General features: G+C 42.2%; 2 protein-coding genes across 2 annotated transcripts in view; one reads left to right on the top strand and one right to left on the bottom strand.

The window, feature by feature from the left end:
* Nucleotides 1-24,653, top strand: part of LOC139762050 (uncharacterized) — a 385,663-nt gene that overhangs the window by 128,739 nt on the left and 232,271 nt on the right. The gene's annotated exons all lie outside the window — the stretch shown is intronic.
* The window catches only part of LOC139762011 (protein O-linked-mannose beta-1,2-N-acetylglucosaminyltransferase 1-like), an 80,627-nt gene that overhangs the window by 18,383 nt on the left and 37,591 nt on the right, over nt 1-24,653 (bottom strand). Inside the window, exon 10 of the mRNA XM_071686793.1 lies at nt 6,749-6,857. Coding sequence (XP_071542894.1) covers nt 6,749-6,857 — 109 coding nt within the window. The remainder of the gene's footprint in view (nt 1-6,748; nt 6,858-24,653) is intronic.

The raw sequence follows: 24,653 nt of genomic DNA on the forward strand, positions 1-24,653 counted from the left end.
ATATATATATATATATATATATATATATATATATATATATATATATATATATATATATATATATATATGGATATGTACATGTGTATATATATATATATATATATATATATATATATATATATATATATATATATACACATGTACATATCCATACTTGCTGCCTTCATCCGTCCTCGCCGCCACCTACACACACGTAATAGCATACCCCAACCCCCTTCCCTCCAGCGAGGCAGCTTTAGGAACAGACAAAAAGGCCACATTCGTTCACACTTAGTCTCTAGCTGTCCAATGTAATGCACCGAAATCACAGCTCCCTTTCCACAATCAGGCCCCAGAGACCTTTCCATGGTTTACTCCAGACGCTTCACATGCCCTGGTTCAACCCACTGATAGCACGTCGACCTCGGTATACCAAATCGTTCCAATTCATTCTATTCCTGGCACACTTTTCACCCTCCTGTATGTTCAGGCCACGATTGCTCAAAAATCTTTTTCACTCCATCCTTCCACCTCCAATTTGGTTTCCCGCCTCTCCTTCTCCCCTCCACCATTGATACATACATCTCTTTGTCAATCTTTCTTCACTCATTCTCTCCATGTGACCCTTTTCTGCTCTCTCAACCCCAGTCTTTTTATTACCACACATCTCTCTTACCCTTTCATTATTTACTCGATCAAACCACCTTACACCTCATATTGTCCTCAAACATTTCATTTTCATCACATCCACCCTCCTCCGCACAACCCTATCTATAGCCCATGCCTCGTAACCATCTAACACTGTTGGTACCACTATTCCTTCAAACACCCATTTTTGCACTACGAGATAACGTTCTCTCGTTTCACACATTCTTCATCGCTCCCAGAACCTCCGCTCCCTCCCCCATCCTATGACTCACGCTTCCATGGTTCCATTCGCTGGTAAGTCCACTCCAAGACATCTAAAACACTTTACTTCCAGTTTTTCTCCTTGCAAACTTGCATCCCAGTTAACTTGTCCCTCAACCCTACTAAACCTAATAACCTTGCTCTTATTCACATTTACTTGCAACTTTCTTCTTTCTCGCATTTTACCAAACTGTCACCGACTTCTGCAGTTTCTCAACCGAATCAGCCACCAGCGCCGTATCATCAGCGAACTGACTCACTTCCCAAGCCGAGAGCTCTCATCCACAACAGACAATATACTTGCCCCTCTCTCCCCTTTGCCTTTGTACAGTGGCACTATGCATGCGTTCCGCCAATCCTCAGGCACTTCACCATGATCCATACATACAATGAATATCCTAACCAACCATTCAACAACACAGTCATCCCTTTTCTTTATATATTCCACTGCAATGCCATCCAAACCCGCCGCCTTGCCGGCTTTCATCTTCCGCTGTTTCCCGCGTTAGCGAGGTAGCGCCAAGTAAACAGATGAAGAATGGCCCATCCACTCATATACACATATATGCACATAAATGCCCACATAAGCACATATACATATCAACATATACAGACATATACATACAAATACACAGACATTACGAACAAACACATGTACCTATTCATACTTGCTTGCCTTCATCCATTCCCGTTGCTACCCCGCCCCAGAGAAAAACAGCATCACTATTCCCTGCTTCATCGAGGTAGCGCCAGGAATACAGACAAAAAGGCCACATTCGTTCACATTCAGTCTCTAGCTGTCATTTGTAATGCACCAAAACCACAGATCCCTATCCACATCCAGGTCCCATGGTTTACCCCAGACGCTTCATATGCTCTGGTTCAGTCCATTGACAGCACGTCGACCCCGGTATACCACATCATTCCAATTCACTGTACTTCTTGCACGCCTCTCACCCTCCTGTATTTTCAGGCCCCGATCGCTTAAAATCTTTTTCACTCCTTCCATGCACCTCCAGTTTGGTCTCCCGCTTCTTGTACCCTCCACCTCTGAAACATATATCCTCTTTGTCAATCTTTCCTTACCCATCCTCTCAATATGTCCTAACCATTTCAACGCACCCTCTTCTGCTCTCTCAAGCATACTCTATCTATTTCCACGCATCTCTTTTATCATTACATTACTTACTCAATCAAACCACCTTACACCACATATTGCCCTCAAACATTTCATTTTCAACACATCCACCCCCTTCCGTACAACTCTATCCATAGCTCATGTCTCGCAACCATATATCATTGTTGGAACCACTATTCCTTCAAACATACCAATTTCTGCTCTTCGAGATAACGTTCTCTCCTTCCACACATTCTTCATCGTTCCAAGAACCATCGCCCCCTCCTCCCACCCTGTGACTCACTTCCGCTTCCATGATTCCATCCGCTGCTAAGTCCACTCACATATATCTAATACTATTCAATTCCTCCAGTTTTTTCCACTCAAACTTACATCCCAGTTAACCTGTCCCTCAACCCTACTGTACCTGATAACCTTGATCTTATTCACATTTGCTCTCAACTTTCTCCCTTCACACACTTTTCCAAACTCAGTCACTAACTTCTCCAGTTTCTCACACGAATCAGCCGGTAGAACAGTATCATCAGCAAACAACTTCCTAGGCCCTTTCATCCACAACAGACTGCATACTTGCCCCTCTCTCCAAAACTCCTCCATTTACCTCCCTAACCACCCCATCCATAAACAAATTAAACAACCATGGAGACATCACACACCGCTGCCGTAGACCGATATCCATTGGGAACCAATCACTCTCCTCTCCTACTTGTTCACATGCCTTACATCCTTGGTAAAAACCTTTTCACTGTCTCTAGCAACTTACCTCCCACACCATATACTCATAAAACCTTCCACAAAGCATCTCTATCAACCCCATCATATGCCTTTTCAAGATCCATAAATGCTACACACAAATCCATTTGTTTTCTGAAGTATTTCTCACATACATTCTTCAAAGCAAACACCTGATCCACACATCCTTTACCACTTCTGAAACCAAACTGCTCTTCCCCTGTCTGATGCTCTGTGTATGCCTTCACCCTCTAAATCAAAACCGTCCCATAAAATTTCCCAGGAATACTCACCAAACTTATACCTCAGTAGTTTGAACACTCAACTTTGTCCCCTTTGCCTTTGTACAATGGTACTATGCATGCATTCCACCAATCCTCAAGGCACTTTACCATGGTCCATACATACACTGAATATCCATACCAGCCCTTTTTGATAATTTCCATTGCAATACCATCGAAACCCGTCACCGTGCCTGATTTCATCTTCCACAAAGGTTTCACTACCTCTTCTCTCTTCACCAAATCATCCTCCCTGACCCTCTCACTTCGCACACCACCCCGATCAAACACATTTAACAAATATTCAAAATACTCACTCCCTCTCCTTCTCACTCCATCACTATCTGATATATATATATATATATATATATATATATATATATATATATATATATATATATATATATATATATATATATATATATATACACACACACATATATATTTATTTATCTATTTTGCTTTGCCGCTGTAACCCGCGTTAGCGAGGTAGCGCAAGGAAACAGACGAAAGAATTCCCCAAACCACCCACATACACATGTATATACATACACGTCAACACACGCAAACATACATACCTATACATCTCAACGTATATGCACACACAGACATATACATACATAGACATGTACATAATTCATACTGTCTGCATTTATTCATTCCCATCGCCAACCCACCACAAATGAAATAACAAACCCCTCCCCCCGCATGTGCGCGAGGTAGCGCTAGGAATAGACAACAAATGCCACATTCGTTCACACTCAGTCTCTAGCTGTCATGTAATAATGCACTGAAACCACAGCTCCCTTTCCACATCCAGGCCCCACACAACTTTCCTTGGTGTACCCCAGACGCTTCACACGCCTTGGTTCAATCCATTGACAGCACGTCGACCGCGGTATACCACATCGTTCCAATTCACTCTATTCCTTTAACGCCTTTCACCCTCCTGCATGTTCAGGCCCCGATCACTCAAAATCTTTTTCACTCCATCTTTCCACCTCCAATCTGGTCTCCCACTTCTCCTCGTTCCCTCCACCTCTGACACATATATCCTCTTGGTCAATCTTTCCTCACTCATTCTCTCCATGCGACCAAACCATTTCAGGACACCCTCTTCTGCTCTCTAAACTACACTCTTTTTATTACCACACGTCGCTCTTACCCTTACATTACTTACTCGATCAAACCACCTCACACCACATATTGTCCTCAAACATCTCATTTCCAGAACATCCACCCCCCTCCGCACAACTCTATCTATAGCCCACGCCTCGCAAACATATAACATTGTTGGAACCACTATTCCTTCAAACATACCCATTTTTGCTTTCCGAGATAATGTTTTCGACTTCCACACATTCTTTAATGCTCTCAGAATTTTCGCCCCCTCTCCCACCCTATGATTCACTTCCGCTTCCATGGTTCCATCTGCTGCCAAATCCACTCCCAGATATCTAAAACACTTCACTTCCTCCAGTTTTTCTCCATTCAAACTTACCTCCCAATTGACTTGTCCCTCAACCCTACTGTAACTAATAACCTTACTCTTAATCACATTTACTCTCAGCTTTCTTCTTTCACACACTTTACCAAACTCAGTCACCAGCTTCTGCAGTTTCTCACATGAATCAGCCACCAGCGCTGTATGGTCAGCGAACAAATGACTCACTTCCCAAGCTCTCTCATCCATAACAGACTGCATACTTGCCCCTCTTTCCAAAACTCTTGCATTCATTTCCCCAACAACTCCATCCATAAACAAATTAAACAACCATGGAGACATCACACACCCCTGCCGCAAACCTACATTCACTGAGAACCAACCACTTTCCTCTCTTCTTACACGTACACATGCCTTACATCCTTACAATACCCTCCCATATAATTTACCAGGAATACTCAACAAACGTATACCTCTGTATTTTGAGCACTCACTTTTATCCCCTTTGCCTTTGTACACTGGCACTATGCAAGCATTCCGCCAATCCTCAAGCACTTCACCATGAGTCATACATACATCAAATAACCTTACCAACCAGTCAACAATACAGTCACCCCCTTTTTTAATAAATATCACTGCAATACCATCCAAACCCGCTGCCTTGCCAGCTTTCATCTTCCGCAAAGCTTTTACTACCTCTTCTCTGTTTACCAAATCATTCTCCCTAACCCTTTCACTCTGCACACCACCTCGACCAAAGCACCCTATATCTGCCACTCTATCATCAAACACATTCAAAAAACCTTCAAAATACTCACTATATCTCCTTCTCACATCACCACTAATTGTTATCACCTCTCCATTAGCCCCCTTCACTGATGTTCCCATTTGTTCCCTTGTCTTGCGCACTTTATTTACCTCCTTCCATAACATCTTTTCATTCTCGCTAAAATTTAATGATACTCTCTCACCCCAACTCTCATTTGTCCTCTTTTTCACCTCTTGCACCTTTCTCATGACCTCCTGCCTCTTTCTTTTATACATCTCCCAGTCATTTGCATTATTTCCCTGCAAAAATCGTCCAAATGCCTCTCTCTTCTCTTTCACTAATAATCTTACTTCTTTATCCCACCACTCACTACCCTTTCTAATCTGCCCACCTCCCACGCTTCTCATGCCATATATATATATATATATATATATATATATATATATATATATATATATATATATATATATATATATATATATATATATATATATACATATATATATATTGGAAAGGATCACAATTTTGCGCGTGATCAAGATATTCCTATGAGTCCACGGGGAAAATGAAACACGAAAAGTTCCCAAGTGCACTTTCGTGTAATAATCACATCATCAGAGGAGACACAAGAGAGAAATATAACAGTCAGTTGATATACATCGAAGAGACGAAGCTGGGACGCCATTTGGTAAACATGTGATTGTCCACATGGACAATATATTGCTTTGTCGCTGTCTCCCGTGTTAGCGAGGTAGCGCAAGGAATCAAACGAAAGAATGGCCCAACTCACCCACATACACATGTATATACATACACGTCCACACACGCAAATATACATACCTATACATCTCAACGTATACATATATATACACACACAGACATATACATATATACACATGTACATAATTCATAGTCTGCCTTTATTCATTCCCATCGCCACCTCGCCACACATGAAATAACAGCCCCTTCCCCCCTCATGTGTGCGAGATAGCGCTAGGAAAACACAACAAAGGCCATATTCGTTCACGCCCAGTGTCTAGCTGTCATGTAATAATGCACTGAAACCACAGCTCCCTTTCCACATCTAGGCCCCACAGAACTTTCCATGGTTTACCCCAGACGCTTTACATGCCCTGGTTCGATCCATTGATAGCACGTCGACCCCGGTATACCACATCGTTCCAGTTCACTCTATTCCTTGCACGCCTTTCACCCTCCTGCATGTTCAGGCCCCGATCACTCAAAATCTTTTTCACTCCATCTTTCCATCTCCAGTTTGGTCTCCCACTTCTCCTTGTTCCCTCCACCTCTGACATATATCCTCTTGGTCAATCTTTCATATATTCACTATGTCCTATAAACCTCAAGTACTGGCTGTTAGTATAGTTTTAGAGAATGTCAGTTTGCCTACTGGATAGTATATTGATGAGCAGGTCGATGAACAGAATGAGACCATGGGGTTACCGGAGAACGGCCAGACCAGTTGACTCGCTCACCTGATGTGTAGGGATTGGTGTGTCCTCACAGGGATGTTGGCTGAGGACGACGACTTGGGCAGCGCTCATTTCCTCCCGAATATGGACCTCATATTCACCTTCCTTGGCGCTGTCAATACCAACAACCTTGTCAATGAGTTGCGAATACTCTCCAGTTCAGTCCTCCTACAGCACAACTGAATGCATGAAATTAACTGGAAAGGTTAAAGGCTGGCGCTTTAGATGCTTTGCACCAGCGGCCATTAATTTATAATCACACCATAATTAATTTTTTATTGTTCTCTGCACCTTTCTTTTCTGATCTGCCAATAAACTTGTTACAATCCCCTTTTAGTCGCCTTCTACGACACGCAGGCAATACGTGGGAAGTATTCTTTCTCCCCTATCCCCAGGGATACAAAAATATATATTCCTATGAGTCCACGGGGAAAATGAAACACGATAAGTTCCCAAGAGCACTTTCGCATGTTTACCAAATGGCGTCCTAGCTTCGTCTCTTCGATATAAACTGACTTATATTTCTCTCTTGTATCTCCCCTGATGATGTGATTATTACACAAAAGTGCACTTGGGAACTTATCGTGTTTCATTTTCCCCGTGTACTCATAGGAATATCTTGATCACGCGCAAAATTGTGATCCTTTCCAATATATATATATATATATATATATATATATATATATATATATATATATATATATACTCTCGTCTGTTTCCTTGCGCTACCTCGCTAACGCGGGAGACAGCGACAAAGCAAAATAAATATAAATAAATGTAGCATTTATGGATCTGGAGAAGGCATATGATAGAGTTGATAGAAATGCTCTGTGGAAGGTATTAAGAATATATGGTGTGGGAGGCAAGTTGTTAGAAGCAGTGAAAAGTTTTTATCGAGGATGTAAGGCATGTGTACGTGTAGGAAGAGAGGAAAGTGATTGGTTCTCAGTGAATGTAGGTTTGCGGCAGGGGTGTGTGATGTCTCCATGGTTGTTTAATTTGTTTATGGATGGGGTTGTTAGGGAGGTGAATGCAAGAGTTTTGGAAAGAGGGGCAAGTATGAAGTCTGTTGGGGATGAGAGAGCTTGGGAAGTGAGTCAGTTGTTGTTCGCTGATGATACAGCGCTGGTGGCTGATTCATGTGAGAAACTGCAGAAGCTGGTGACTGAGTTTGGTAAAGTGTGTGAAAGAAGAAAGTTAAGAGTAAATGTGAATAAGAGCAAGGTTATTAGGTACAGTAGGGTTGAGGGGCAATTCAACTGGGAGGTGAGTTTGAATGGAGAGAGGCTGGAGGAAGTGAAGTGTTTTAGATATCTGGGAGTGGATCTGGCAGCGGATGGAACCATGGAAGCGGAAGTGGATCATAGGGTGGGGGAGGGGGCGAAAATTCTGGGAGCCTTGAAGAAGGTGTGGAAGTCGAGAACATTATCTCGGAAAGCAAAAATGGGTATGTTTGAAGGAAAAGTGGTTCCAACAATGTTGTGTGGTTGCGAGGCGTGGACTATGGATAGAGTTGTGCGCAGGAGGATGGATGTGCTGGAAATGAGATGTTTGAGGACAATGTGTGGTGTGAGGTGGTTTGATCGAGTAAGTAACGTAAGGGTAAGAGAGATGTGTGGAAATAAAAAGAGCGTGGTTGAGAGAGCAGAAGAGGGTGTTTTGAAATGGTTTGGTCACATGGAGAGAATGAGTGAGGAAAGATTGACCAAGAGGATATATGTGTCGGAGGTGGAGGGAACGAGGAGAAGAGGGAGACCAAATTGGAGGTGGAAAGATGGAGTGAAAAAGATTTTGTGTGATCGGGGCCTGAACATGCAGGAGGGTGAAAGGAGGGCAAAGAATAGAGTGAATTGGAGCGATGTGGTATACCGGGGTTGACGTGCTGTCAGTGGATTGAATCAAGGCATGTGTATGGGGGTGGGTTGGGCCATTTCTTTCGTCTGTTTCCTTGCGCTACCTCGCAAACGCGGGAGACAGCGACAAAGCAAAAAAAAAAAAAAATATATATATATCTTTTTTTTTCTAGAGGAAGGAACAGAGAAGGGGGCCGGGTGAGGATGTTTCCTCAGAGGCCCAGTCCTCTGTTCTTAACGCTAACTCGCTGAGGCGGGAAGTGGCGAATAGTATGAAAGATAGAAAAATATCTTTCTTTCATACTATTCACCATTTCCCGCATTAGCGAGGTAGCGTTATGAACAGAGGACTGGGCCGTTGAGGGAATATCCTCACCTGACCCCCTTCTCTGTTCCTTCTTTTGGAAAATTGAGAAAAAAAAAAAAACGAGAGGGGAGAGAAGGATTTCCAGCCCCCGCTCCCATCCAGCATATATATATATATATATATATATATATATATATATATATATATATATATATATATATATATATATATATATATATATATATATATATATATAAATTATCCCTGGGAAATCATATGGGAGGGGACTGATTGTGAGGGTAAAGGCATGTACAGAGCATCAGATAGGGGAAAAGCAGTTTGGTTTCAGAAGTACAGGACGTGAGGATCAGGTGTTTCCTTTGAAGAATGTATGTGAGACACACTTAGAAAACAGATGGGTTTGTATGTAGCATTCATGGATCTGGAGAAGGCATATGATAGAGTTGATAGCGAAGCTCTGTGGAAGGTATTAAGAGTATATGGTGTGGGAGGTAAGTTGCTTGAAGCAGTGAAAAGTTTCTATCGAGGATGTAAAGCATGTGTACGAGTAGGAAGACAGGAAAGCGAATAGTTCCCAGTGAATGTTGGTTTGCGGCAGGGGTGCGTGATGTCTCCATGGTTGTTTAATTTGTTAATGGATTGGGTTGTTACGGAGGTGAATACAAGAGTTTTGAAGAGAGGGGCAAGTATGCAGTGTGTTGTGGATGAGAGGGCTTGGGAAGTGAGTCAGTTGTTGCTCGTTGATGATATATTGCTGTGTGGCTGATTCGGGTGAGAAAATGCAATAGCTGGTGACTGAGTTTGGTAAAGTGTGTGAAAGAAGAAAGCTGAGAGTAAATGTGAATAAGATCAAGGCTATTAGATTCAGTAGGGGCGAGGGACAAGTTAACTGGCAGGTAAGTTTAAATAGAGAAAAACTACAGGAAATGAATTGTTTTAGACATCTGGGAGTGGATTTAGCAGCGGATGGAACCATGGAAGCGGAAGTGAGTCACAGGGTGGGGGAGGGGGCGAAGGTTCTGGGAGCGTTGAAAAATGCGTGGAAGGCGAGAACGCTATCTCGAAGAGCAAAAATGGGTATGTTTAAAGGAATAGTGGGTCCAAGAATGTTATATAGTTGCAAGGCGTTGGTTATAGATAGGGTTTTGCGGAGGAGGGTGAATGTGTTGGAAATGAGATGTTTAAGGACAAAGTGTGGTGTGAGGTGGTTTGATCGAGTAAGTAATGAACGGTTAAGAGAGATGTGTTGTAATAAAAAGAGTAGTTGAGAGAGCAGACGAGGGTGTGTTGTAATGGTTTGGTCACATGGAGAGAATGAGTGATGAAAGATTGACAAAGAGGATATATTTGTCAGAGGTGAAGGGAACAAGAAGTGGGAGACCAAATTGGAGGTGGAAGGATGGAGTGAAAAAGATTTTGAGCAATCGGAGGCTGAACATACAGGAGGGTGAAAGGCGTGCAAGGAATAGAGTGAATTGGAACGATGTGGTATACCGGGGTCGACGTGCTGTCAATGGATGGAACCAGGGCATGTGAAGCGTCTGGGGTAAACCATGGAAAGTTTTGTAGGGCCTGGATGTGGAAAGGGAGCTGTGGTTTCGCTGTATTACATACGACAGCTAGAGACTGAGTGTGAACGAATGTGGCCTTTGTTGTCTTTTCCTAGCGCCATTTCATGTGTGGCGGGTTGGCGACGAAAATGGATGAAAGCAGCAAGTGTGTATATGCACGTGTATATATGTATATGTCTGTGTATGTATATGTATGTATACGTTGAAATGTATAGGTTTGTATATATGCGTGTGCGGGCGTTTATGTATATACAAATGTATGTGGGTGGGTTGGGTCATTCTCTCGTCTGTTTAATTGCGCAAAAAAAGCATTCCTATGAAGTCTGTCATTCACTTTCGTGTTACTGTTTGTTTTCAAATAAAGTCCAGATTTTAATAAATGATTTTCTGAATGCAGATTGATTATGTACAAGAAAATAATTATCATTCATAAGTCACTCTATGAAAAGAAGTGTATGTTGAAATGCAGTGAAACTCATGTTCCCCTAGCACTGCTATGGAATTGCACCCTCTCATCTCGTTCAGCGCAAGTGCATCATAAGGAAAAAAGCTTACGGTACATTTTTGTGCATATAACTGTCTGTCTTCCCCTTGAACCCCTGCGCATTCTCGTATGAATCTCCCACTCATTTGCACCCAATTCCTTAAAGTACCACCTAAACGCCTTTCTTTTTTCTTTCACTAACAATTTTCCTTCTTCATCCCACCACTCACTAGCCTTTCTAATCCACCCACCTCCCACCTTTTGCATACCACATGCATTTCTCAATACCTCCCACCCCTCTTCCACTCCCCTCACTGTATTCGCTCTCATACTTTTACCATTCTACACTCAATTTCTACTGGTATTTCTTCAAACAAGTCTCCTTTCCAACTTACTCTCACCACTCTCTTCCTCCCGACGTATGTCTCTTTTTTGAAAACCTCTACAAATCTTCACCCTCGCCTCTGCAAGACAGTGATCAGACATCCCATCAGTTGCCCCTCTCAGCACATTTACATCCAAACTCTCTCTTTTACACGCCTATCAATTAACACGTAATCTAATAATGCCCGTTGGCCATCTTTCCTATTCAAGGACGTATACCTGGGTACATCTTTCATATTAAATCAGGTATTTCTAATCACCAGTCATTTTCCACTACAACTTCACAAGGTCTTCATCATTTCCATTCACAGCACTGAATACCCTGTGCGCACCAATACTCTCAACTGTCACATTACTCACCTTCGCATTCAAATCACCCATCACTAATACCCGGTCTCGTACACCAAAGCTGCTGACACACTCACTCACTCACAGGAATCCATACTAGAAGATGGAAGAAGCATCATTCAGCTTCTCCCTTGAGGGAAAAATTAAGAAATATCGATACGCTTTTCATGACAAAAGTATTCCAACGGGAGGCCTTAAAACGCGTTCTCTCTCTCTCTCTCTCTCTCTCTCTCTCTCTCTCTCTCTCTCTCTCTCTCTCTCTCTCTCTCTCTCTCTCTATCTCTCTCTCTCTCTCTAACGCTCGCCCTTTTACAGGATAGAAATGTGCTGGTTTCAGTCGTGGTACATGGTGAATCGGACTGTCCATAGTTATATAGTAGTATAAAAGGGGGGATCTGGCATGTATATTAGAGTTCTTCCTGATATGACAAGGCAAATACAAGTACATCAAGAACTGAATATGCAGCGAGCGAGCCTGGCGTAGTACACAGTAGCTCAAGAGAAGCTGATGAGGCAGCAAAATTAGCACAAGAAGTTTTCAAGACTGGAAGGAAGGAATACCAGATAAAAGACGAGTGTAAAGACTGGGAAGAAATAGATATACTGAGACATATAAGGTCAGGAGTTCTTGTGCAAAATTCTGCTGAGAAACCTGGCAGTTGCTCTGTGCTTGTTTCATGATCATTAGTTATAACAGAAACCTTCCATGAAGTGTGGTTATTATTCGTGAAGTGTGTAGTCATTATTCATGAAGTATATAGTCATTATTCATGAAGTATGTAGTGATTATTCATGAAGTGTGTAGTCATTATTCATGTAGTATATAGTCATTATTCATGAAGTATGTAGTGATTATTCATGAAGTATGTAGTGATTATTCATGAAGTATGCAGTCATTATTCATGAAGTATGTAGTCGTTATTCATGAAGTATGTTGTCATTATTCATGAAGTATGTTGTCATTATTCATGAAGTATGTAGTCATTATTCGTGAAGTATGTAGTCCTTATTCATGAAGTATGTAGTCATTATTCATGAAGTATGTAGTCATCATTCATGAAGTATGTAGTGATTATTCATGAAGTATGTAGTGATTATTCATGAAGTATGTAGCGATTATTCATGAAGTATGTAGTGATTATTCATGAAGTATGTAGTCATTATTCATGAAGTATGTAGTCATTATTTATGAAGTGTGTAGTGATTATTCATGAAGTATGTAGTCATTATTCATGAAGTATGTAGTCATTATTCATGATGTAGTCATTATTCATGAAGTATGTAGTGATTATTCATGAAGTATGTAGTGATTATTCATGAAGTATGTAGTCATTATTCATGAAGTATGTAGTCATTATTCATGAAGTATGTGGTCATTATTCATGAAGTATGTTGTCATCATTCATGAAGTATGTAGTCATTATTCATGAAGTATGTAGTCATTATTCATGAAGTATGTAGAGATTATTCATGAAGTATGTAGTGATTTTATTCATGAAGTATGTAGTCATTATTCATGATGTAGTCATTATTCATGAAGTATGTAGTGATTATTCATGAAGTATGTAGTGATTATTCATGAAGTATGTAGTCATTATTCATGAAGTATGTAGTCATTATTCATGAAGTATGTAGTCATTATTCATGAAGTATGTTGTCATCATTCATGAAGTATGTAGTCATTATTCATGAAGTATGTAGTCATTATTCATGAAGTATGTAGAGATTATTCATGAAGTATGTAGTGATTATTCATGAAGTATGTAGTCATCATTCATGAAGTATGTAGTGATTATTCATGAAGTATGTAGTCATTATTCATGAAGTATTTAGTCATTATTCATGAAGTATGTAGAGATTATTCATGAAGTATGTAGTCATTATTCATGAAGTATGTAGAGATCATTCATGAAGTATGTTGTCATTATTCATGAAGTATGTAGTCATTATTCATGAAGTATGTAGTCGTTATTCATGAAGAATGTAGTCGTTATTCATGAAGTATGTTGTCATTATTCATGAAGTATGCAGTCATTATTCATGAAGTATGTAGTCATTATTCATGAAGTATGTAGTCATTATTCATGAAGTGTAGTCATTATTCATGAAGTATGTAGTCGTTATTCATGAAGATGTTGTCATTATTCATGAAGTATGTTGTCATTATTCATGAAGTATGTAGTCATTATTCGTGAAGTATGTAGTCCTTATTCAAGAAGTATGTTGTCATTATTCATAAAGTATGTGGTCATTATTCATGAAGTATGTAGTCATTATTCATGAAGTATGTAGTCATAATTCATGAAGTATGTAGTAGTCATTCATTCAGTATGTAGTCATTATTCATTCAGTATGTAGTCGTTATTCATGAAGTATGTTGTCATTATTCATGAAGTATGTAGTCGTTATTCATGAATTATGTTGTCATTATTCATGAAGTATGTTGTCATTATTCATGAAGTATGTAGTCATTATTCATTCAGTATGTAGTCGTTATTCATGAAGTATGTTGTCATTATTCATGAAGTATGTAGTCATTATTCATGAAGTATGTAGTCGTTATTCATGAAGTATGTAGTCATTATTCATGAAGTATGTAGTCATTATTCTTGAAGTATGTAGTCACTATTCATGAAGTATGTAGTTATTATTCATGAAGTATGTAGTCATTATTCATGAAGTATGTAGTCATTATTCTTGAAGTATGTAGTCATTATTCATGAAGTATGTAGTTATTATTCATGAAGTATGTAGTCATTATTCATGAAGTATATAGCCATTATTCATGAAGTATGTAGTCATTATTCATGAAGTATGTAGTTATCATTCATGAAGTATGTAGTCATTATTCATGAAGTATGTAGTTATCATTCATGAAGTATGTAGTCATTTTTCATGAAGTATGTAGTCATTATTCATGAAGTATGTAGTCATTATTCATGAAGTATGTAGTTATTATTCATGAAGTATGTAGTCATTATTCATGAAGTATGTAGTCATTATTCATGAAGTATGTAGTTATTATTCATGAAGTATGTAGTCATTATTCATGAAGTATGTAGTCATTATTGATGAAGTATGTAGTTATTATTCATGAAGTATGTAGTCATTATTCATAAAGTATGTAGTCATTATTCATGAATTATGTAGTTATTATTCATGAAGTATGTAGTCATTATTCATTAAGTGTGTAGTCATTACAAAGTGAAGAGGTGCTGCTAGAATGACGTTAATCACAGACCTGAGACTGACTTCACATAGACCCTGCTGGGTCAGCGACGGTACTAATGTGATTTCTTTTCAGCTCTGCGGCAGTACCCAAGTGAGGGCCCTTGCAGTCCTCAAAGTCTATAGGGAAAAATCTCATTATTTTTTGTTTCAAAGTTCCCGACGCTAATGTCAGTGACACGGGGTTGTGAAATAGTTGAATTGTCAGGAAAATACAGGTAACTCTGTAGGAATTATTGGCAAAATGCACAGAGAGAGAGAGAGAGAGAGAGAGAGAGAGAGAGAGAGAGAGAGAGAGAGAGAGAGAGAGAGAGAGAGAGAGAGAGAGAGAGAGAGAGAGAGAGAGAGAGAGAAGTATAGTAAGGTATGGTATTACGAAAGTTGTCAGTAAGAAAAAAGACGGAGAGATGCGTTGGTATTGGTAATTGGAAGAAGAGGCTGAGGGATGGCAGCAAAAGAGATGTGAGATGTAGTAGGTAAGGAGGACTTGTGGTATGCGCAGGTGGATGAAGAGTAAGTTTGTATACTGGAGGAGTGGTGGTGTGTGCAGGTGGATGAAGAGTAAGTTTGTATACTGGAAGGACTGGGGTATGTGCAGGTGGTGGCGTGTGCAGGTGGATGAAGAGCTAAGTTTGTATACTGGGAGGGGACTGGTGGTATGTGCTCGGTGGATGAAGAGCAAATTTGTATACTGGAAGGACGTGGTTATGTGCAGGTGATGAAGATGTAATTGAGTACTGGAGGACTGGTGATATGTGCAGGTGGATGAAGAGTAGGTTTGTGTACTGGAGGACTGGTGGTATGTGCAGGTGAATGAAGAGTAGGTTTGTATACTTGGGGACTGGTAGTATGTGCAAAGGTGGATGAAGAGTAGGTTTGTATACTAGGAGGGACTGGATGGTATGTGGCAGGTGGATGAAAGATCAGGTTTGTATACTAGAGGACTGATGTGTGTGCAGGTGATGAAGAGTAGGTTTGTATACTGGAAGACTGTGGTAGTGTGCAGGTGGATGAAGAGTAGGTTTGTATACTGGAGGACTGGTGGTATGTGCAGGTGGATGAAGAGTAGGTTTGTATACTGTAGGACTGGTGGTGTGTGCAGGTGGATGAAGAGTAGGTTTGTATACTGGAGGACTGTTGGTATGTGCAGATGGATGAAGAGTAGGTTTGTATTCTGGAGGACTGGTGGTATGTGCAGGTGGAGGAAGGTAGTTTGTATACTGGAGGACTGGTGGTATGTGCATATGGATAAAGAGTGTTTGTATACTGGAGGACTGGTTGTATGTGCAGGTGATGAAGAGTAGGTTTGTATACTGGAGGACTGGTGGTATGTGCAGGTGGATGAAGAGTAGGTTTGTATACTGAGGACTGGTGGTACGTGAAGGTGGATGAAGAGTAGGTTTGTATACTGTAGGACTGGTGGTGTGCAGATGGATGAAGAGTAGGTTTGTATACTGGAGGACTGGTGGTTTGTGTAGAAGGATGAAGAGTAGGTTTGTATACTGTAGGACTGGTGGTATGTGCAGGTGGATGAAGAGTAGGTTTGTATACTGGAAGGACTGGTGTGTGCAGATGGATGAAGAGTAGTTTGTATACTGGAGGACTGGTGGTACGTGCAGGTGGATGAAGATAGGTTGTATACTGGAGGATGGTGTGTGTGCAGAGGATGAAGATAGTTTGTATACTGGAGGACTGGTGGTATGTGCAAGTGATGAAGAGTAGGTTTGTATACTGGAGACTGTGGTATGTGCAGTGGATGAAGAGTAGGTTTGTATACTGAGACTGGTGGTATGTGCAGGTGGATGAAGAGTAGGTTTGTATCTGAGACTGGTGGTATGTGCAGGTGGATGAAGAGTAGGTTTGTATACTGTAGACTGGTGGTGTGCAGTGGATGAAGAGTAGGTTTGTATACTGGAGGACTGGTGGTATGTGCAGGTGGATGAAGAGTAGGTTTGTATACTGGAGGACTGTGTGTGCAGGTGGATGAAGGTAGGTTGTATACTGGAACTGGTGTATGTGCAGTGGATGAAGAGTAGGTTTGTATACTGGAACTGGGTTGTGCAGTGGATGAAGAGTAGGTTTGTAATGAGGAACTGGTGGTAGTGCAGGTGGATGAAGAGTAGGTTTTTTAATGTGAGGACTGGTGGTAAGTGCAGAGGTGGATGAAGAGTAGGTTTGTATATCGGAGGCTGGTGGCTACGTGCAGGTGGTGAAGGAGTAGGTTCTAAGCTGTAGGGACTTTGTAGTGCAGGTTGATGAAGAGTAGTTTTGTTACTGCTAGGACTAGGTGGTATGTGTGAGGTGGATGAAGAGATGTTTGTTATACTTGAGGCACTGGTGGGATGTGCAGGAGGATGAAGAGCTAGTTTTGTATACTGTAGGACTGGTGGTCGTGGCCGGTGGATGAAGAGTAGGTTCGTCATACTGGAGGACTGACTGGTATGTGCAGTTGATGAAGCGTAGGTTTGTATACTGGTGGACTGGTGGTGTGTGCAAGGATGAGAGCAGGTCTGTATACTTGAGGGACTGGTGGTGTGGCATGTGGATAAGAGGCTTTGTATACTGGGAGGACCTGGTTGTGTGTGCAGTGTGGATGAAGAGTAGGTTTGTTATACTGGAGACTTTGGTATGTTCAGGATGGATGAAAATAGGTTTGTATACTGGAGGACTGGTGGTATGTGCAGATGGATGAAGTGTAGTTTGTATACTGGAAGTACTGGTGGTACGTGCATGAAATGTAAGAGTAGGTTTGTATACTGGGTGACTGGTTGTTCCAGGATGAAGAAGTAGTTTGTATAATGAGGACTGGTGGTACGTGTAGGTGGATGAAGAGTAGGTTTTTTTCTGGAGGGTGGTGTGTGCATGAGAAAAGAGTAGGTTTGTATACTGGAGGACTGGTGGTATGTGCAGGTGGAATGAAGAGTAGTTTGTATACTGGAGAAGTGTTGTGTAGGTGGATGAAGAAGTAGGTTTTATACTGAAGGACTGGTGGTATGTGCAGGTGGATGAAGAGTAGGTTTGTATACCGCAGGACTGGTGGTACGTGCAGGTGGATGAAGAGTTGGTTTTTATACTGCAGGACTGCTGGTGTGCAGATTGATGAAGCGTAGTTTTGTATATGGAGGACTGGTGGTATGTACGTGGTGGAAGAAGAAGGTTTGTATACTGAGGACTGGTGGTGTGCAGGAATAAGAGTAGTTTTGTATACTGTAGGACTGGTGGTTGTGCAGGTGGATGAAGATGCGTTTGTATACTGGAGGACTGTTGGTATGTGTAGTGGATGAAGAGTAGGTTTTATACTGGAGGACTGGTGGTATGTGCAGGTGGAGAAGAGTGTTGTATATCGGAGGACTGGTGGTAGTGCAGGTGGATGAAGAGTGTTTTATACTGGAGGACTGATGGTGTGCAGTGGATGAAGAGTAGGTTTGTATACTGAGGACTGGTGGTATGTCAGGTGGAGAAGAGGTATTGTATACTGGAGGACTGGTGGTATGTGGTGGATGAAGAGTAGTTGTTATACTGAGGACTGTGGTTGTGCAGTGGATGAAGAGTAGGTTTGTATACTGGAAGACTGGTGGTAAGTGCAAGTGGATGAAGAGTAGGTTTGTATTACTGAGGACTGGTGGTTGTGCAGTGGATGAAGAGCAGGTTTGTATACTGGAGGACTGGTGGTTTGTGTAGAGGATAAAGAGTAGGTTTGTATACTGTAGGACTGATGGTATGTGCAGGTGGATGAAGAGTAGGTTTGTATACTGGAGGACTGGTGGTGTGTGCAGATGGATGAAGAGGTTTGTATACTGGAGGACTGGTGGTACGTGCTGGTGGATGAAGAGTAAGTTCGTATACTGTAGGACTGGTGGTGTGCAGATGGATGAAGAGTAGGTTTGTATACTGGAGGACTGGTGGTACTTGCAGGTGGATGAAGACTAGGTTTGTATACTGGAGGACTCATGGTGTGTGCAGATGGATGAGGTTGTATAATGGAGGACTGGTGGTATGTGCAGATGGATGAAGAGTATGTTTGTATACTGGATGACTGGTGGTAAGTGCAGGTGGATGAAGAGTAGTTTTGTATACTGGAGGACTGGTGGTACGTGCAGGTGGATGAAGAGTAGGCTTTGTATACTGGAAAAATGGTGGTAGGTGCAGGTGGATGAAAAGTAGGTTTAACTGGAGAACTGGTGGTATGTGAGGTGGAATGAGAAGGTTTGTTACTGGAGGACTGGTGGTTGTGCAGGTGGATGAAGAGTAGGTTTGTATACCGGAGAATGTGGTGTGTGAGATGGATGAATGGTTGTTACTGGAGGACTAGTTGTATGTGCAGTGGTGAAGGTAGTTTGCATAATGGACTGGTGTGTTGTGCAGGTGGATGAAGATTTTTTATACTGGAGGACTGTGGTATGTGAGTGGATGAAGAGTAGTTTGTTACTGGAGGACTGGTGGTTTGCAGGTGGATGAAGAGTAGGTTTGTTACTGGAGACTGGTGGATGTCAGATGGATGAAGTAGGTTTGTAACTGGAGGACTGGTGGTATGTGCAGGTGGTGAAGATTGTTTGTATACTGGAGATGTGGTAGTGAGGTGGATGAAGAGTAGGTTGTATACTGGAGGATGGTGGTTGTCAGGTGGATGAAGAGTAGTTTGTATACGGAGGACTGGTGTATGCAGGTGGATGAAGAGAGGTTTGTATACTGGAGACTGGTGGTGTGAGTGGATGAAAAGTAGGTTTGTATACTGGAGGACTGGTGGTATGTGCAGTGGTTGAAGAGTTGTTTGTATACTGGAGATTGATGGTACGTGCAGGTGATGAAGAGTAGTTTGTATACTGGTGGACTGGTGTGTGCAGATGGATGAAGAGTAGGTTTGTATCAGGAGACTGGTGGTACCTGCAGGTGGATGAAGAGTAGGTTTGTATAATGGAAGACTGGTGTGTGTGCAATGGATGAAGATTAAGTTTTATACTGGAGGACTGGTGGTAAGTGCAGATGGATGAAGAGTAGGTTTGTATACTGGAGGATGGTGTATGTGCGGTTGAGAAGAGTAGGTTTTATACTGGAAGACTGTGGTGTGTGAGGTGGATGAAGATGTTTTATACTGGAGGATTGGTGGTATGTGCAGATGGATGAAGAGTGCGTTTGTATACTGGAGGACTGGTGGTATGTGAGGGTGGATGAAGAGTAGGTTTGTATACTGGAGGACTGGTGGTATGTGCAGGTGTATGAACAGTAGGTTTATATAATGTTGGACTGGTGGTACGTGAAGATGGATGAAGAGTAGATTTGTACACTGGAGGACTGGTAGTATGTGCAGGTGGAGGAAGAGTAGGTTTGTATACTGGAGGACCGGTGGTATGTGCAGATGGATGAAGAGTAGGTTTGTATACTGGAGGACTTGTGGTATGTGCAGGTTGATGAAGAGTAGGTTTGTAGACCGGAGGACTAGTGGTACGTGCAGGTGGATGAAGAGTAGGTTTGTATCCTGGAGGACTGATTGTTTGTGCAGGTGGATGAAGAGTAGGTTTCTATACTTGAGGACTGGTTGTATGTGCAGGTGGATAAAGAGTAGGTTTGTATACTGGAGGACGTGTGGTGTAGATGGATGATTTTATATACTGCAGGACTGGTGGTAAGTACAGATGGATGAAGTGTAGTTTTGTATACTGGAGGACTGGTGGTATGTGAAGATGGATGAAGATTAGGTTTGTATACTGGAAGACTGGTGGTGTGTGCATTTGAATGAAGAGTAGGTTTGTATACTGGATGACTGGTGGTGTGCAGATGGATGAAGAGTAGGTTTGTATAGTGGAGGGACTGGTGGTTGTGCAGGTGGTTGAAGAGTTGTTTTGTATCTGGAGAATTGATGGTACTGCAGGTGGATGAAGAGTAGGTTGTATACTGGAGGACTGGTGGTGTGTACAGATGGATGAAGAGTAGGTTTTTGTACTGGAGGACTGGTGGTACCTGCAGGTGGATGAAGAGTAGGTTTGTATACTGGAAGACTGGTGGTGTGTGCAGATGGATGAAGATTAGGTTTGTATAATGGAGGACTAGTGGTAAGTGCAGATGGATGAAGAGTAGGTTTGTATACTGGAGGACTGGTGGTTTGTGTAGATGGATAAAGAGTAGGTTTGTATACTGTAGGACTGGTGGTACGCGCAAGTGGATGAAGAGTAAGTTTGTATACTGAGGACTGGTCTGTGTCAGGTGATGAAGAGTAGGTTTGTATACTGGAGGACTGCTGGTATGTGACAGGATGAAGATTAGGTTTGTATACTGGAGGACTGGTGGTATGTCAGAGTGGATGAAGAGTAGGTTTGTATACTGGAAGACTGGTGTAATTGCAGGTGGATGAAGAGTAGGTTTGTATACTGGAGGACTGGTGGTATGTGCAGTGATGAAGAGTAGTTTGTATACATGGAGACTGGTGGTAGTGTTGAGGTGGATGAAGAGTAGGTTTGTATACTGGAGGACTGGGTGGCATGTGCAGATGATGAAGAGTAGGTTTGTATACTGGAGGACTGGTGGGTGTGCAGGTGGATGAAGAGGTTTGTATACTGGAGGACTGGTGGTATGTGCAGGTGGATGAAGAGTAGGTTTGTATACTGAGGACTGGTGGTATGTGCAGGTGGATGAAGAGTAGGTTTGTATACGGAGGACTGGTGGTACGTGCAGGTGGATGAAGAGTAGGTTTGTATACTGTAGGACCGTGGTATGTGCAGATGGATGAAGCGTAGTTTTGTATACTGTAGGACTGGTGGTGTGTGCAGATGGATGAAGAGTAGGTTTGTATACTTGAGGACTGGTGGTGTGCAGGTGGATGAAGAGTAGTTTTGTATACTGTAGGACTGGTGGTGTGTGCAGGTGGATGAAGAGTAGGTTTGTATACTGGAGGACTGTTGGTATGTGCAGATGGATGAAGAGTAGGTTTGTATTCTGGAGGACTGGTGGTATGTGCAGGTGGAGCAGGTTTGTATACTAGAGGAATGGTGGTATGTGAATGTGGATAAAGAGGTTTGTATACTGGAGGACTGGTTGTATGTGCAGGTGGATGAAGAGTAGGTTTGTATACTGGAGGACTGGTGGTATGTGCAGGTGGTTGAAGAGTTGTTGTGTATACTGGAGAATTGATGGTACGTGCAGGTGGATGAAGAGTAGGTTTGTATACTGGAGGACTGGTGGTGTGTGCAGATGGATGAAGAGTAGGTTTGTATACTGGAGGACTGGTGGTACCTGCAGGTGGATGAAGAGTAGGTTTGTATACTGGAAGACTGGTGGTGTGTGCAGATGGATGAAGAGTAGGTTTGTATACTGGAGGACTGGTGGTATGTGCAGGTTGATGAAGAGTAGGTTTCTATACTGGAAGACTGGTGGTGTGTGGCGGTGGATGACGATTAGGTTTTATACTGGAGGACTGGTGGTATGTGCAGATGGATGAAGAGTAGGTTTGTATACTGGAGGACTGGTGGTATGTGAGGGTGGATGAAGAGTAGGTTTGTATACTGGAGGACTGGTGGTATGTGCAGGTGTATGAAGAGTAGGTTTGTATAATGTTGGACTGGTGGTACGTGCAGATGGATGAAGAGTAGATTTGTACACTGGAGGACTGGTGGTATGTGCAGGTGGATGAAGAGTAGGTTTGTATACTGGAGGACTGGTCGTATGAGCAGATGGATGAAGAGAAGGTTTGTATGTTTGAGGACTTGTGGTATGTGCAGGTTGATGAAGAGTAGGTTTGTATCCTGGAGGACTGATTGTATGTGCAGGTGGATGAAGAGTAGGTTTGTATCCTGGAGGACTGATTGTATGTGCAGGTGGATGAAGAGTAGTTTTCTATACTTGAGGACTGGTTGTATGTGCAGGTGGATAAAGAGTAGGTTTGTATACTGGAGGACATGTGGGGTATATGGATGATTTTATATACTGCAGGACTGGTGATAAGTACAGATGGATGAAGAGTAGGTTTGTATACTGGAGGACTGGTGGTATGTGAAGATGGATGAAGAGTAGGTTTGTATACTGGAGGACGTGTTGTGCAGATGGATGAAGATTTTATATACTGGAGGACTGGTGGTAAGTACAGATGGATGAAGAGTAGGTTTGTATCCTGGAGGACTGATTGTATGTGCAGGTGAAGAGTAGGTTTGTATACTTGAGGACTGGTTGTATGTGCAGGTGGATGAAGAGTAGGTTTGTATACTGGAGGACGTGTGGTTCAGATGGATGAAGATTTTATATACTGGAGGACTGGTGGTAAGTACAGATGGATGAAGAGTAGGTTTGTATATTGGAGGACTGTTGGTATGTGAAGATGGATGAAGAGTAGGTTTGTATACTGGAGGACTGGTTGTACGTGCAGGTGGATGAAGAGTATGTTTGTATACTGGAGGCCTGGTAGTACGTACAGGCGGATGAAGAGTAGGTTTCTATACTGGAGGATTGGTGATGTGTGCAGATGGATGAAGAGTAGGTTTGTATACTGGAGGAATGGTGGTATGTGCAGGTGGATGAAGAGTAGGTTTGTATACTGGAGGACTGCTGGTGTATGCAGATGGATGAAGAGGTTTGTATACTGGAGGACTGGTGGTATGTGCAGGTGGATGAAGTGTAGGTTTGTATACTGGAGGACTGGTGGTACGTGCAGGTGAATGAAGAGTAGGTTTGTATACTGGAGGACTGGTTGTGTTCGTGGATGAAGAGTAGGTTTGTATACTGGAGGACTGGTTGTGTTCGCGGATGAAGAGTAGGTTTGTATAATGGAGGACTGCTGGTACGTGTAGGTGGATGAAGAGTAGGTTTGTATACTGGAGGACTGATGGTATGTGTAGGTGGATGAAGAGGTTTGTATACTGAAGGACTGGTGGTATGTGCATGTGGATGAAGAGTATGTTTGTATACTGGAGGACTGGTGGTACGTGCAGGTGGATGATGAGTATGTTTTTATACTGCAGGACTGCTGGTGTGCAGTTCGATGAAGCGTAGTTTTGTATACTGTAGGACTGGTGGAATGTGCAGATGGATGGAGAGTAGTTTTGTATACTGGAGGACTGGTGGTATGTGCAGGTGGATGAAGAGTAGGTTTGTATACTACAAGATTGGTGATACGTGCAGGTGGATGAAGAGTAGGTTTGTATACTACAAGATTGGTGGTACGTGCAGGTGGATGAAGAGTAGGTTTGTATACTGGAGGACTGGTGGTACTTGCAGGTGGATGAAGACTAGGTTTGTATACTGAAGGACTGATGGTGTGTGCAGATGGATGAAAATTTGTATAATGGAGGACTGGTGGAATGTGCAGATGGATGAAGAGTAGGTTTGTATACTGGAGGACTGGTGGTACGTGCAGATAGATGAAGAGGTTTGTATACTGGAGGACTGGTGGCACGTGCTGGTGGATGAAGAGTAAGTTCGTATACTGTAGGACTGGTGGTGTGCAGATGGATGAAGAGTAGGTTTGTATACTGGAGGACTGGTGGTACTTGCAGGTGGATGAAGACTAGGTTTGTATACTGAAGGACTGATGGTGGGTGCAGATGGATGAAAGTTTGTATAATGGAGGACTGGTGGTATGTGCAGATGGATGAAGATTAGGTTTGTATACTGGAGGACTGGTGGTGTATGCAGATGGATGAAGTGTAGCTTTGTATACTGGAAGACTGGTGGTATGTGCAGGTGGATGAAGAGTAGGTTTGTATAATGGAGGACTGGTGGTACGTGC

The sequence above is a fragment of the Panulirus ornatus genome, chromosome 42, assembly GCF_036320965.1.
Source record: "Panulirus ornatus isolate Po-2019 chromosome 42, ASM3632096v1, whole genome shotgun sequence".
Lineage (NCBI taxonomy): Eukaryota > Metazoa > Arthropoda > Malacostraca > Decapoda > Palinuridae > Panulirus > Panulirus ornatus.